General features: G+C 36.4%; 2 protein-coding genes across 7 annotated transcripts in view; one reads left to right on the top strand and one right to left on the bottom strand.

The window, feature by feature from the left end:
• The window catches only part of GOLM1 (golgi membrane protein 1), a 41,199-nt gene extending 35,693 nt beyond the window's left edge, over positions 1–5,506 (top strand). For all 4 annotated transcript variants that reach the window (XM_027731851.2, XM_039380268.1, XM_039380269.1 and 1 more), the window contains 3 exons: positions 1,244–1,531; positions 3,648–3,761; positions 4,105–5,506. In XM_027731851.2, the coding sequence (XP_027587652.1) occupies positions 1,244–1,531; positions 3,648–3,761; positions 4,105–4,166 (464 nt within the window). In that variant the 3' untranslated portion in view covers positions 4,167–5,506. The remainder of the gene's footprint in view (positions 1–1,243; positions 1,532–3,647; positions 3,762–4,104) is intronic.
• NAA35 (N-alpha-acetyltransferase 35, NatC auxiliary subunit) overlaps positions 33–15,100 on the bottom strand; it is a 31,794-nt gene continuing 16,726 nt past the window's right edge. For all 3 annotated transcript variants that reach the window (XM_027731845.2, XM_027731847.2, XM_027731846.2), the window contains exons 18-23: positions 13,341–13,477; positions 12,219–12,286; positions 11,846–11,986; positions 10,095–10,217; positions 8,903–8,983; positions 33–8,227 (exon numbers count right to left, since the gene is read on the bottom strand). In XM_027731845.2, the coding sequence (XP_027587646.1) occupies positions 8,168–8,227; positions 8,903–8,983; positions 10,095–10,217; positions 11,846–11,986; positions 12,219–12,286; positions 13,341–13,477 (610 nt within the window). In that variant the 3' untranslated portion in view covers positions 33–8,167. The remainder of the gene's footprint in view (positions 8,228–8,902; positions 8,984–10,094; positions 10,218–11,845; positions 11,987–12,218; positions 12,287–13,340; positions 13,478–15,100) is intronic.

Here is a 15,100-nt window from a genome sequence, read left to right on the forward strand (position 1 = left end):
GAGATGGAAATCACTGTCTTACTAACAACTGATTAAGAACAGTTGTAATTTAATTGAACATTTAAAAACATTTTTGTACACAAGATCAAGATGGAAAAAAGTGACACCAAGAGTCTGAACTTTAGGTAGTTTTCCAGCCTTGGAGAAGCACTACTGAAGCATTTTTATTGCTGGCATTTCTACTGGTTCAGTTTTGTTGTAATTGACATGTTGCATATGAAGGAAAATACAAATATTTACAATTCTGGAGTCATATTTCTCATTTAATATGGAGAAAATACCCTACACTTTTGGAAGGCATGATTTTCAAGCACACTTAAAATCTGCCTGCTCAGAAAGTTTGACACATCCAGCCTGCTACTCCTCCCTAAGGAATAGCTGAAAGTTAGGCTTAAAACAAACACACATACATGCTTCCCACTTGTCACTGAGCAAAATGCAAGTAAGGACAATAATACAGAGGCGATCTGGTTAGTTAACCTAATGGTTTAGTGATTGCTTTTGGTACTAAATTTCAGAAACTGTTAATTTGAGTGGACCTTGTGTGTCCATCTTGCACAGTAGTGTGATAGAATTTCGATTCCCTATTTAGTTATTCTTATATGCTATCTTAAATTACAATCTTGTCCACATGCAACTCTCATTTTAGAGAGCTAGCAATTGAAGACAACATCTACGTATAGTTTATTTGGGCAAATTTTATCTTTTTTAGTTACAAATGCAGATACATGGGAAAAAAGATAAGTTAATGTCTGCCAAAAATGATAGCACTCCTGTACTTCCTCTTCATATTTAAAAATAAGAACAGCCGTGGTTTACCTGCAAAGCTGCCTATGTGACTGCTTTGTCCTGAGCTACTTTTAAATACAGAATCAATTTTATTGTTTGTAACAAAATGTAATACACAGAAACCTGATGTTTATATAGCACACCGCAATTTTTATTTAAACTGCTTTATTTCACTTGCCCGAGTTATTAACCACACACCCCAAAATTTTACAGGATGTAGAAGCATGAATCTGATGATGGTAAACAAAGTCTCCTCCTTTAGCTGTTCCCAGTAGGAAAAACATGAATTATCTTCTTTTTATCTTTGGAACTGAGGCGGTTGAAAGATATTATTTCAGAGGAAAAACAAGAATCGAATGAGAAATATAAAGCATTATTTATTAAAGGTTTTTAACTTGTGCCATGACTGAAAGGCATTATTTTTTTCACTCAGAATAATTTTTATTGTTTTCAGAAAGAATAGATGGCCCAGCTGACATCAGAAAACAGGAGCCTAAGGCAGAAGAGGAGCAGCTTTTTAGTCAGTTGAAAAAACCACAAGATCCCCTCAAGGCTGCTGCAGGTCACAAGGAGATGCTACCTGAATCAGAGAAGGAGCCAAATCCATCTGGAAATGAAAAACACATAGCTGGGCAAGATGTGTTACAGCCAGCACCAGAGCAGGCTGCCAGTGAGGAAGTTGAGAGGGAACAGCTCCTAAACTACGATGCTAAGCAGGACGACTTGTCCCTGGGAAAGGCTGGTTCGTAGCATGTTAAGAACGGTATTGTTAAGAAAGGTAAAGAAATGAAACTGTGGAATAGGGCATGATTTCTGCAAGAGCAGTGGCAGCTGTCCAGATTTGAGTACAAGTTTTCACAAAGGTTGGTGTGATATGGGAAAGGTGTCAGTCACCAGCAGTCTTCTGCAGTCCATGGGTAAAGACGGAGGCTTCTGTTTGTGCAACATGGAGCTACCAGGCTGGGTTCCACAGCAGCCTTACTGGCTTTCTCTCCATTAGGCTGTACAAGGCATTTGGGGAAATTAGCCCCAAAATGTTTTGGTACTGGGGCTTTTTAAGAATAGGATGCATTTGAAAAGGATGAGATGTTAACCCTTCAAAGCACTGATGGATGAGTAGAGAGTTACTTATGCATGGATGTTTTGCAGTTAGCATTACCATTGACACTGTAAAAAGACTAGCTATCAGTATTTAAAAATAAGATACGACTAAAACTCTTACGACTTCAGATATCTGAAGTTTATTACTGTGAGTCTGCAAAAACATGGATCAGATGTTGTACAGGTGCCGGTTTCTGGCATCTACCATGTGGCCTTGAATCACATCTCCATGGCATGGAGCAGCAGAGTATTGATGTATCTAAACCTGACCAGTATCTAGACATCCCTCTGTCTATTTCTAGAGGGATTTGGTCTCAGGTGGACTCATTAGCCCAGAGTAATCAAAAGACAAAACCTTATGGCAGTCAGAGCAGGAATTGATGCCCACAAAAAATGCTGTGTATGGTTTTCTAGTAAAGACATTCTCAGAATCATGAGTTAAGAGTTGTCTGAGTGTTAACATTGTTGCTAACTTGGAGGGGATAAATAATCCCCAAAAAACTAACAGCATTGATAAACTAGTATTTTTCCAACTGCTCCAAAAAGATGCTGGCCAGAGCAGGCTGCACCCCAAAGAGATGTAATTAAAAGTTACCTAAAATGCTGCCATTTTAACAGAAATAAATAGCAAAAAGATTAGGTTAAAAAAATCATCCAACAATTAGAGCAAAGAAAAGCTCTGCCATGCAGCCTGTGAAAAGTCTGCATTTCTGTGAGCAAAAAAGACTAGCGGTATGTTCTTCAGGCTGATTGTTCAACAAAAATACCATAATTACTGCACAGGTTCCTTGTAGCCAAAGGAGCACTAAGGTAGAAATACTTCTTCAGTATTCTCTGTGCATTCTCTGTCTTTCAGGAAGAGCTGCTTCTGAAAGTTAGACAGCTTTAGGTCTGTAACTATAAAAATCTATTTGATGTGGTGGTCTGAATATGGACAACATAAGGCTTAAAGCTTAAATTTTCAAGCCTGTTTCTAAGCCACTTACTAACTGGAGGGCTTGGCTTTAAGAATATTTTGAACCAGAAGCTCTAATCTATCTTGAGTGGAGTATGTTTATACCTCTTGTGGGATATGCTTATACCTCTCTGCTGTTATGTTTTTTTCTGGCTGATTATTTGAAAAATAAGGACAGTAATTTGGCAGTCAGAAATAATGTTTCCATTTACTTTTGAGCTCTCTATCTAAAGAAATCTTAAGATAGTCAATAAAAGTTGCTTGAGATGAGTTAATGACTGAGTGAAGAAAATCTCTTCTAGGAAAGTACTTTTGTGTCAGGTTAGCACATCAAACTACTCTTTTTTATGCTATATTCACAGCTTTTCCCTTGCGGGACAAACTAAAACAAGAAGGGCAGAAGCTGAGACGTTTTGGTGGTAGTGGCAATACATTTAAAAGCAATATCACAGTCAAGTTTTCAGCATTGGCTTCAGCTTTTGCTCTTCCTTAGGATGTCCCTTAATGTATTCTGAAATTGTTCAATGCTTTTTCTTTCTGTCCATCTGAGTGTTGGCTGAATTTTATCGCGCTTTCCAAATCCCAAAAGATTCTGGCTTTTATCTGGTTCTTTAGACAAGATTAACAGCAAAAGTTGCTCTGAAATTTAACATTCAAAATGAAAAATAATATGAAAACCTACTCTGAACAGCAATTCATTCAGCAGCAAAGTAAATTATATGGAAGATGATTACAGTCACTGTTTCTCTGTGCAATGACCCTATGGTATAGCATAAACCTACTTAATTTTAAATCTTTTCAGAAAAACAGGAACATGAAGCAATGAACCAGGACAAGGATGCTGATTACAATTTAGATGAGAATGAAGCTGAATCAGAAACAGACAAGCAAGCAGCACTTGCAGGGATTGAAAATGGTAAAAAAGGAAAAAAAAAACATTTAAAGCCAAATACCATGTGCTGAAAATTTTAAGATGGTATTTTGCATGGTATTCTGTAGTAAGATATACCGAGCTAATTTCTGTTTTCTCTTTGAGCTTTCCCTCATGTTGATAGTGTGATTTATTTTCTGTATAGCGTCACTGAAGCTACTCTTTAATGGGGGGCATGAGGGTGTGGTATCTGTAACTTTACTATACAGTATTTAATAGTCTTTACAAAATTTCTCCTGTAGTTTTTCTACATAGAAGAACTTTTTTTATGAAAAACTATCACTTCTGCCTGTTTAAGAGATTTCTTTACCTTTTTTATCCTCATTAGTTCAAAACCCTGAAGATATGAAGAACCACTTAACTGACCACGGTGAAGGAGGACAGTTGTGAACAAAGGAGGTTCATGATGCAACTTAGTCACCTCTTCATCTGTATGCAGCAATGATGAGAGCAAAGTGATCTGAGAATGTTTTGATTACCTTCTCGAGGCTTGAATAACGGCCCAAATGAAGTAGTATCTTCCTGTGAAGTTTTGGTACTGTTTCAGTGGGGAAAAAGCAATCTGAAATTTCTGGAGGCTTGTTAAAGCAGTTGACGTCTGCACTGACTCTCTCCTTCCTACTGATTATAAAACTGAAATCAGCAAGCAATAAATGTAGTAACTTTGAAGTTGGCTATAGTCATACTACAGTAATGGTATATGTGGATTGTTGGTACATGAGCAACAGTCCTCTGCCAAGGATGGATCTCTCCCCTGAGCAATGCACAACAGAGAAATACCCAGCCTAGTTTTAAGAACTCAAGAGGAGCTAAGCCACTGAACATGGGAAGGATGAAAAACAGTCCATGCTGCAATCTACCCTTGTGCCTATTCTGGCACTTTTTTACTGCAACATAAATATACTCAGAAAACAGAATGATATATTTCACCTGGGCCTTCTGAAATAAGTTTCTAGTTTACACTGTCTAGGTGAGTTCTTAGCTTCAAGGTTAAAAAAAAAATAATCAAAACAATTCTGATAATAGTGCCTTCTTTTTAAGAGATTAGGCAGGAAGATTTTTCTGAAAGCTTTGTTGGACTCTTGTTCACAAGTTCAGTAATACAGTATGATTCAGTTACCACTAACCTGCATAAGTTTAGCATAAAAATTCAAACTCACAAACTTTTTGTGACAGAAGCCCTCTGAAATGGTGTGCTACCCTTTAGTCCACCCGACCACTATCTTCCGCTAAAATGTAGGAAGGCAAACACTTGCTTTGTAGAACAGCAATCATCTCAGCTGTTCAATGTGAATATTCCTCTCTGCTGGACTTTTGAAGGAGGTAAACCAGACTAAGCATTTAGAAGATATGGCAGTGACTCCTACAGGTGAAGCGGTAGTCGTACAGTCCTGTGTTTATCACAATCTATCATCTTGTTAATTTTCTGTAGTCTTGTCTTTTCTGTAACTTGTTCAGTGCAAACTAGAAACTAGTTTACTTGCAGTAACCTAGAAATATCCTCTACTTACCACTAGGGCACCCTTTATTGCAGTCCAACCTTCATGTCTGTAGCCAGCTGTTTTGCAGAATTTTGTATTTGTGTCTGTTCCCAAGACTGATATCTGTGTTTAGAGCAATCTTTGTGAGTATGAACCAACCTCTGTTTAGACAGCAGACAGCTGTGCCTAACTTGCCAACGAGCAATTCCATTTTAAGAAAATATAAATTTGTCTTTACTTTCCCTTTAATTTTGTAACTAACTCCTTTTGTGATGTGTCACTCCTCAGTGTACTACTTTACAACTCCTGAACCTTAAGATACCTAAATATGCAAGTGGAAGGTTGGCTTTTTAGTGTATGAAAAAAGTGTTAGTTCTCATCAAGTGAAGGTCAGAGCTTAAGTCAAATGCTGCCTATTAACCCCAAACACAGAAACACTTTTACTAATAGTTTTTCACCATCTAAGTCAGACAGGTCTAGGCCACTACAGTCAACACAGCAGGGAAAAGCAAATGCTTGTAAGCAGAAGAGAAGAGGTATGAACATCTGTTCTGGTATTGGGAAACTTGGATTATTGGCTTTTTTTTTTTTTTTTTTTGCAAATAATGGCATGTTTTAACATCAAAATGTTTACCCATATTCTGGATGGTAAAATTATTTACCCATCTTCTCAGCATTTTCATAGGACTTTATCTGTAAACAGTTATGCCTCTCAGATTAAGTTGATCAGGAATTTAATATTGATTGCTAAAGAGCATATGTTCTACGAGTATAAAATACACAGTGAAATGCTGTATTCAAGTTGAATTAACAGCTTTACCATTATCAAGTTAAGAATCCCAATAATTAGTATATTGCCAGAGAGTTCTTTTTTAAAACTGTTTTGGCTGTATTTCTGTACATCTTTGGGTTTCTCTGAGCCACCTGGACACTGTCCTCCATAAACAAGACCATCCTTGTACAAGGCACACTTGTAAACCTCTGAACACCTGCATAAAAGCAATGTTCAGAAGCATGAAGGACTACAATTTTATTTGCAATGGTTTCAAGTGCTACAGGAATATAACTAGGGTGATATTACTTCTTTTCTGTGATCATCTTGGCATTAAATTAACACATCCTTGATTTTTTTTTTCTTAACTAAGCCTGAGCCCTTTTAAGTACGCATTTTAAAATCAAAATAATCTTGTCTAGTGAGTATTTGCCTTATTCTGTTCAGTTCATCCACTTCTAATTTTAGTGAAAATGGGAAAGATGATTGTTACTCTTTTCTTAGTTCCATACGTGATGTAGTTCTCCTTTACTGGCTGCTTGCTTTGGAGAAATATCAAAAGCTGTCCTTGAGCTACTGTCATGTAGTTCAAGATTTTAACGACAAGAAAAATTTTTGTGATGGCCAGATGAATTCTCAGTGCTATTTTACATCTACATATTTTAGGCTTTGTATTCCTTTGTCAGCTACACAGAAGCATTCAGGTATATTAACCATGATGATAAGCAAACAAGTAATGTGATATGCAGTCTCCTTAGCAGAGAAATTGGGAAAATCATGTCTTCAGGGCAGTACTGCTTATTTCAAGAAGCTGCAAATTGCTGGCAGAGAAGTGGGTGTTCCACTTCAGAGGTTCCTCATTCTTTTCAAGCTCTGCCTCAGCAGTGCTGCTGCTCAGGATATGCAGCTGCAGTGATATTACTCTACAGTAAAATTAGGTGATAGAGCAAACACAGAAAAGGGTCTTGCATGGTCAAGAAGGAATTAAAAGCTCAGCCCTACAGAGGAAGTAATTTTACACCAAAATAAGAATTGTCCTGTCCAACAAAGGATTTGCTTATATAGCCTAAGTATGGTTTGGCCTTTAGTAGGGGGTTTATCAAAGAACAAGTCACCTTTTTGAACATTTTTTCCCCTCTTGTAGTAGGAGGTTGCTCAGCACAACAGCTTACCTCTGTTATTTCTGAAAGCACAGGAGGCAGAACTATTCTAGGAAGGAAAGGGGAGGTTTGGGGCCTCTCCTGTTTTGGATATCTATCTCTGTCTATCACTACAGAACACAGTAGGATCTAGCAGCCCCACTTGAGTCAAAGTGGGGAAAAAAGGTAATTTAAGAACTGAGGGATGTAACAAAGCAGCAATCCCTCCTTTCCAAGGCAAGTAGCATGATTAAAACAAAGTTGCAGAGTAAAAATACCCCTCAATGTCTGGTGCTACTGCTAGTGACTATGGCAGTGTTTGCTGGGCAGATTCTCCAGTACCGTGAGAATATAGACAAAGGAACAAACTCCAACTAGGAATCACTCCGTTTCTCACTGTCTTCAAAGGCTTCTTCTACATTTCAGACAAAACACCTCTGAGAAAACTGACTTTGGTAAAACAAAACAAAACAAAAATCACTGAATTCAGTGCAGTAGGAGCTAAATGCCTAGTTTTCATCTGCCCTTGATTTCTGTAAAGATTGTTTTAGTATAAAACCATTCTCTCTACTTGCAAAGTGAGCAATTTTGATACAATTTAAACAAAAATATGGAAACTCACAATCTCTCTAAGTGACTTTGCTGAATGGAGAATTTTGCACGATTTTTATTCAGTCCCTAAGCCACCATTTTCTCTCAGATCACATTAATAAAAATTATGATTAACTCTGTAATAAAATCAATTAAGGTATGGCATTCTTCAACAATACAGTTGATTAAAATCAGCTTCACACATAAAATGCATTAAACTTTATACAAACCACTTTCAAACAGCAGTTGTCAGATCAGATGAAGGCAGCAGACTACACATATTCCACGTAACAGTACTTGTATCCTGGAGGTCCCTTGCAGTCTGAGTGTAAGCCTAGATATTCCCTCTTACAGCTGGTATCTGCTACACAGGTATCTTCAGGTATCCTAACAATAATTTCTTGTCCTTCAAACAAGCTTCACAACTGGGAAGTATTTATGAGGAGAGAAATCAAATTCTGGAGGAACCTAGAAAGAAAAGATTTAAACATTACACAGCAGTACTACTGCATTTGATACTCATAATGAAAATACCCTGCAGACAGGAAAAAAAAAAAACTCTTAACAGCAGAAGACTGAAAAACAAATAGTCCTAGCTCTTTAAATTATTATCTGAAAAATACTCCAACCCATTTCTGGATATGTCAATCATTATTCAGCAGTGATGGCCACAAAGTTTTAGAATGCTGGTGTGCCTCTTAGGTGTGTTCCTTCATCCTTCTGTGCCTTGACCCATGCAGTGGCACTCACTAATCCTGACAGCCAGCACTCTCACGATTTTGTTCACACAAGCTGCTGATACACGTGTACTTGTTCCTGCTCTTGAAGAATATCCATATTTTTCTGTATTGTCCCACATGCTTTTCCCAATTTTTTTTCCTCAAAACATTTAGAGATGCGAGTTTTCCATATTTAAATAACTACAACAAACTATTTCCAAGGGGAAAATGAATTAAGTTTCTTTTCCCTGTTCTTTTAACAGTTAGAGTAACTATGGCTTGAATCTGTTCATTTGGCTCCCAAGAGACCTGTGGTGGCTTCGCATAGAATCACAGGATCATTCAGGTTGGAAAAGATCATTGAGTTCAACCTTAATGTATATAATACTATATTTTAGATTCATTTCAGCTGGCATTTCCTTACCTTAGAGTCTTTCTTGTGGCCCCCTGCCAGCAGCTTCATGACCACAATATTGGGTTTTGCAACTTTTAGAATTCGACTGACCTAAACACAAAACAGCAAGAAGTCTTCAACTGAAAGCATATGACCAATTTCAAACTATTTCAAAGATAATACTCTAATGTTTATATACTCCAACACTACAGCATTTCTCTTACAAGACCAACTGAACAGATATCACAGTGTTTTGGATTTGCTGGAATAAGCGAAGAACCGGAATAATTAAATTTAATGAAAGGTGCATTTATTTTCAGTCACTTTTTATTAAATTTAACAAATCATAGAAACCACTGCTTTAAAAATTCTGGAACATAAAAATTGCAACTATGGCAGGTTTTGTAGCACTCTCACAAATAAGGTATAGATAGACTCTAGGCATCTATCTTCAACATTCAGCACCCTGAGAATGGTAAACTCAAGTATGAAACTGGTGGCTTTTTGCATGGAAGTGCTCTCGACATCCTCAAAACTACCTCTGAACTATCTTGGTTAGCCACAAGTAGACAGCTTATGTGTGAATACCATCAGGATCCAGAGAACGGGAATTGATTCCTAAATGCTCAGGAGGACCTAATCCTGTAACTATTCTTAACCTGCTCAGATGTGACAGAAAAAGCATCCTCCTTCCTCCAAAATACAGTCATAGACACTTAAGCTTTTAGGCTATGGACAAAGATGGAAAAATTCTTATCCATATTTACAGCTCAGTGCTGAGAACACTGCTCCAGGGAACACATGTGAGACTCAATGCTCTTTTCATCCTGATGATATTCAAACCTATTTTTCCCACCTTTCAATAGTCTATCTGAATTAGTAGATTCCAGATAAGTGGGGTTGGCATGTATCAGTTAAAACAGCTATTAGAAAGGGGTCAGAAGTCAATATGGAAGAAGGAAATATGTTGCTATCCAGCATCTAAGATCCTCAGCAAAGAGAGCTTTGGGAGCAGTGGGCACAACAACCTTGATTATGTTGTCTGATGTACAGAAACGGATCACTGTGCAAGATGCCACCATTCTTCTCTGTCCACTCTCTAATCAAAGCACTCAGCTTTGTTCAGCATTCTGATGAAGTACATTTTGGATCTCAAGCAGATTGAGCTGAAAACAAACACTAGTTTGAGCAAATGCTCCTTTTCTCAGTATTTCAGTCTTACCTCATTGTCTGGATTCGGAATATTCTCAAGAATCATTTTAGCTTGCTGGTAGTGTTTGCTAGCTGCCATGTAGAGATCTGATGACTGGGGAGGTGGGCTATACTTATTTAAATCAGACATTTCCTAGTGTGTTATAGAAATATATAAATATATATTAAAATCAGTTGCCAGAAAATTTTATTTTCATCACCTGAAATGAAAGCAAATTACTATATTCAAGAAAACTTACGTCAACTAAATACTATTTTAAGAATAAAAACTGAAGTTAAAAACATTTATATGAAATGGCAGAACCCAAGCAGCAATGCAGTGCTCAATGACTACTTTCTAGTGCTACAAAATGCAATGAAGTTCTTATATTATTTATAAAAAAATACTTCTCTTCAACAACTCGTCATTCATTTGCTTTAATAGTGCCATGCAGCAGGGTATGAAATTACGGGAAAAAAATAGGAGAAAAAAAAAGTATATTATATTGTTTACTCAAATCAAGGTTACCACAAGCAAAGTGCTGAAGCTGTTCAAAACTTCATTTTATATAGTTTTAATTCTTTAAACTTTTTGGTTTTTTGACTAGGGATAAAAAACCCCCACCAAACTTCAGTGACAAGGAGGAAGTCATGATAGTCTTAATTTCCACTACAGCTGTTCATAACATTAAACTGGGAAGAGTGACTGGCATACAAAATAGCACTGTTTCAGTTCAGACTAACCCCCCAAATAATAGAGGCTATTAACCAGGTGGGTGAGCAGCAGGGTTATTGCAAACACCAACTTGAATACAAGCCAACAAGGTGTTCTTATACAAGCCTTGTATAGGAATAAACAAGCAGGAGTATGGCCAGCAGATCAAGGAAGGTTATCATCCTATACTCCATATTTGTGTCGTCATATTTGAAATGCTGCATCTGGGGTTGGATCCACTCTGTTTAAGAAAGACATTGAGATATGGAGGTGGCTGGGGGATTACAGCATATGAGCCACAAGGAGAGATCAATGGACCTGGACTTTCTCAGTTAGGAAAAAAGGATGCTAATGGGTCATCTTAATTGCAGCCTACAACTACCTGAAAGACAGTTATAAAGTTGCCAGAAGGCAAAGGTTCCTTGTTAATAATGGTAGACAATATAACATGAGAGGCCACAGTTTGTGGTTTGAGTAATTCAGACTGGACATTAGGAAAAAAGGAGAATAGTACAGCCCTCAATCAGGTTATCCAAAGACTTAATGGAACAGAAAAAGTAACTGCATCAGGTTAATCAAAAAAGTTAGAAAATCTCCAACCTTTGATTTTTTCAGACAAAGATAGAGCTAATGTGATCTATTATGCCACTTCAGGGAGGAGACTGGACAAAACAAGCCTCCACTGGTCCCTTCCAACACTCAATATTACTTTCAGTTTTTCCATTTGCTTGCTGCACTAATAAAAACATGCTGCTATAATTAACCACAGCCAAAAAGTCTGTCAGTGGACTTCCAAGAGAATTTATTTTCATGCAAACCAACACCAGCATCTCAGACTGCCACATCAGACCAATTTTAAAAAATCTAAGCATCCAAGTTTAGTAAAAATTCAAAGCAATGTATCTTCCTTGCACATAACCAAGCTAGAACTCCTTGCCATTTGGACTTAGCTTTAGTATGAACTTTAAGACATTAAAGCTCTTTTTACAATGACAACAATGTCTAAAGCGGGTGAGTAAATGACTTCTATAAAAGCATGGACAGCACCACGTTTTAAGATTACTCACTTTAAATTGCAGGTAGTGCACTGGGGGTGGCGTTATAACACTGTTGAATGGAGCAAACCTGTGCTCATATCGAACTTGTTCACTATCCAGTTCAAACTTAGGTTTTCTTACTTTGCCATCCATATCAAATGCGATCATTGTCTAGAAGAAAAGGATAAATACAGTAAGAAGGGTTAGCTTTATGTCATATTTTGCTGCGAGCAAGATCAAAGTTATGATTTAGCTATAACTGGAAGGACAAAAAAACAGTGGAGAATTTACCATATCAAATTATAAACCTGAACCTAATTTCCAGGCCCACTAAAAACAAAGGCATGCAATGCATACATGATCCCTGTTACAAAAAAATTGGAACAAACAGAATATAAGTTACCTTGTACATCCCAGCGCACATATTTTGGTATGCCTGACTCATGGTGATCTCCCTGCTGAGAGGACGAACTGCAAATTTCACATAAAAAGTTTAGTTCAATTTTAGTTCAGTTTAGTTCAATATATTAATTTCAGATCAAAACAGTTTTTCCAAGTCTCCAGAAAGTGGCAAAACTCTCAACTATATTTTAAAATAACTGAAGCATCCAAAGCATGGACATGCATTTTTGCTCACCTGGCTCCTAATTACACAAAATACTTCAAGATATACTTAACATGAACACCATACTACTGTCAATGAAATAAATTGGTCAATGGTTTTTGTATGACACTATACAACATCAAACAGCCTCGAACTTACAGTCTCTAGCTGAGAGGCCTGTTTGCTTAGTTCATTGATTTCTTTTGATTTCTAAAGACTAAAAGGTTAAAGCATATTTTTATCCTAATAAGAAAAAATTTATCCTGATAATGTTCTCGTAGGTTTCCTTTTTGCTTCCAGTGCTTAACTACTGCCAAACTGCCCAACATTTGGCACCTAACTTAATAAAGTACAGTAGTAATTTTCTGCATTTCTAGAGACAAGGGAATTCAGTGGATATGATCCTGAGCTGTTCATATCCCATTGTTTGCTCCCCTTGGAAAGAAAGCAAGGAAAAGAATGGGCAACTCACTGCTGTAAAATTAAGAAACATGCTTTAGGACCTTCTGAAGTCAAATAGAAATAACAGAAATACACTGAAAATTTAGTGTTTGAATCTAGCTACAGTCAAAAAAAGCACAATACTGCAGGAATTATAGAAGATAGAAAGGAAGTATTTTTCAAAGATAATAGCTCTGGAACTGTTAATTACATTTCACACGATCCATCACATTAACACAACTGATGAAGCTGTAAATATGAGTGAGTTGGGTTTTCCTGAAACACTTATTTAAAAGAAAACAAATAGGAAATTCTTATGCAACAACTGACTTCTTAACTAAAAAAGTTTTACATTCAGCCTTTAAACTTTAGGACATTTTTTCTACTCATATCAGTGCTGAATCTGTAAATTTTTAATTCTACATGGCTGCATAAAAGGGGAAAAAAAAAAGTCTCGAGTTACACTCTAGACCTAAGTACCTTTCTTCTTTTTCTTTGTTTTCTTACTACTACGTCCTTTCTGTTGCTCCTCCATTATTCTTTCCTCTGTCATTTGAGCACTGTCAGCGCGGCTCAGTGTTGACATCAACCAGGCATAGAGGAACTCTGACAGGTACCTAGAGCGAAAATGGTATGGAGTGTTACATATTGCAGTGCAGAATGTACTCAAATGCACATACACCTGCTCAATGCCAAGTCATTTGCTCCAAGATGTAAAGCACCTGTCCTAGTAAAGGACAGGTTTCACGGGCAATTAAAACTCTTTGTTTTCTATGGCTGAAATCAACAGATCAGCCTACCTTCCTATTCTGGTTTGTGTTTTTTTCTGTTTTAAACAAGACTTTGTACACATTCTACCACAGACAGCTCAAAGTATACAAGTTTCTTACATATTTACTAAGTCTAAGCTTCTTATTATTTCAAAACCTATTTAAGATCAAATTTTTCTAGAACTCTTCCTTCTCCCAGCAAATGAAGTATTTTTTAAAAAAATACTATGTTAATACCTTTTCTACTTTTGTTATGCATTATTTCGAGAGACAAGATTATTACTGATTTTTTTTCAGGCATTAAAAAGCCATGAATTATTACATAAAGAGGCAAAGCCCACAGAAACACAACATCCACATGCAATTCTTTCAGATTTAAGATACATCTTTAAGAGCAATAGTGGAAGCTGATTCAATAAATATCTTGATTGACTTCAAAAGGAATAAGGGGGGGAAAAGAGAGTAGAAAAAAATACAGATTTGGAGCACAATGAAAAATAAGTAATAGTTCATAAGAAGTCACAATTCAGAAGAAAAATTACTGAGAAATTTGAGTTTCATTTGCACATTTCCCCTCTGAAATTTCTTCTACTTTTTGTTCTTCACTTACATTAAAGAGATAAAGCAGCTGACATGATAATTCCAATGAAAAGGGATTTTATTAAAATGGTAAGGGAAATACAGGCAGGTATAACAAATATTGTCTCACAAAAAATTTGGCATTACTTATTGAGGTATTACCTAAAGAATATTGCCATCTTCTGGTAACTAGTATTAATGTTCTCATTTAATACTTAATCCACTACTGAAACAACATAGAAACATAATGAAATGCACTGAAGTTTATGTAATTTCAACTATTTTAATCTCTCGATAAGAAGGCTTGCAGCTTACAAAGGATTCTTTCGGTAGCTTTACAGAAAAAAAAAAAAAGAAACTCAAACAAATTAGAGCAAAAAACAAACTACCAAAGTATAGAAACACTTCAGCAGAGGAAGGTTCATCATCAGATTTTTAATGCTAATTCAAAAATGAACCATCTGAAAATAATTTATCTTTTGGACCAAGCAATCAACTATGACAAATAATTAATGTGAATGAAAGTGGAAAAGTAAAAAGTATTTTGTCTCCATGTAGTGCAATCATTTTCACTAAAGGCAGATGTCTCTTCAAATATATTTACAGAATAAGATGTTAACTAACTAGTCAATTTTCAAATTACAGTCATAACTTAAAACTGGAGACCTTTTCAAAAATACTAGAGATCAACAAGACTAGTGATCTTGGTACTATAACAACATAAAAGAATAAAAGAAATCGCTTTTCTCCTGCATGCTCTTGTCTGCCAAAAGTCAACATATTTTTCATTCATTGTCTACACAAGACACTGTTTTAAAAAGCTAAAGAGAGAGTCAATTACTATTTCAGGAAAAAAAATACACTACTTAGTAAGCCTAGAAAAGAGACTAA

The sequence above is a fragment of the Pipra filicauda genome, unplaced genomic scaffold, assembly GCF_003945595.2.
Source record: "Pipra filicauda isolate LSUMZ 115617 unplaced genomic scaffold, ASM394559v2 scaffold191_size1418713_pilon, whole genome shotgun sequence".
NCBI lineage: Eukaryota > Metazoa > Chordata > Aves > Passeriformes > Pipridae > Pipra > Pipra filicauda.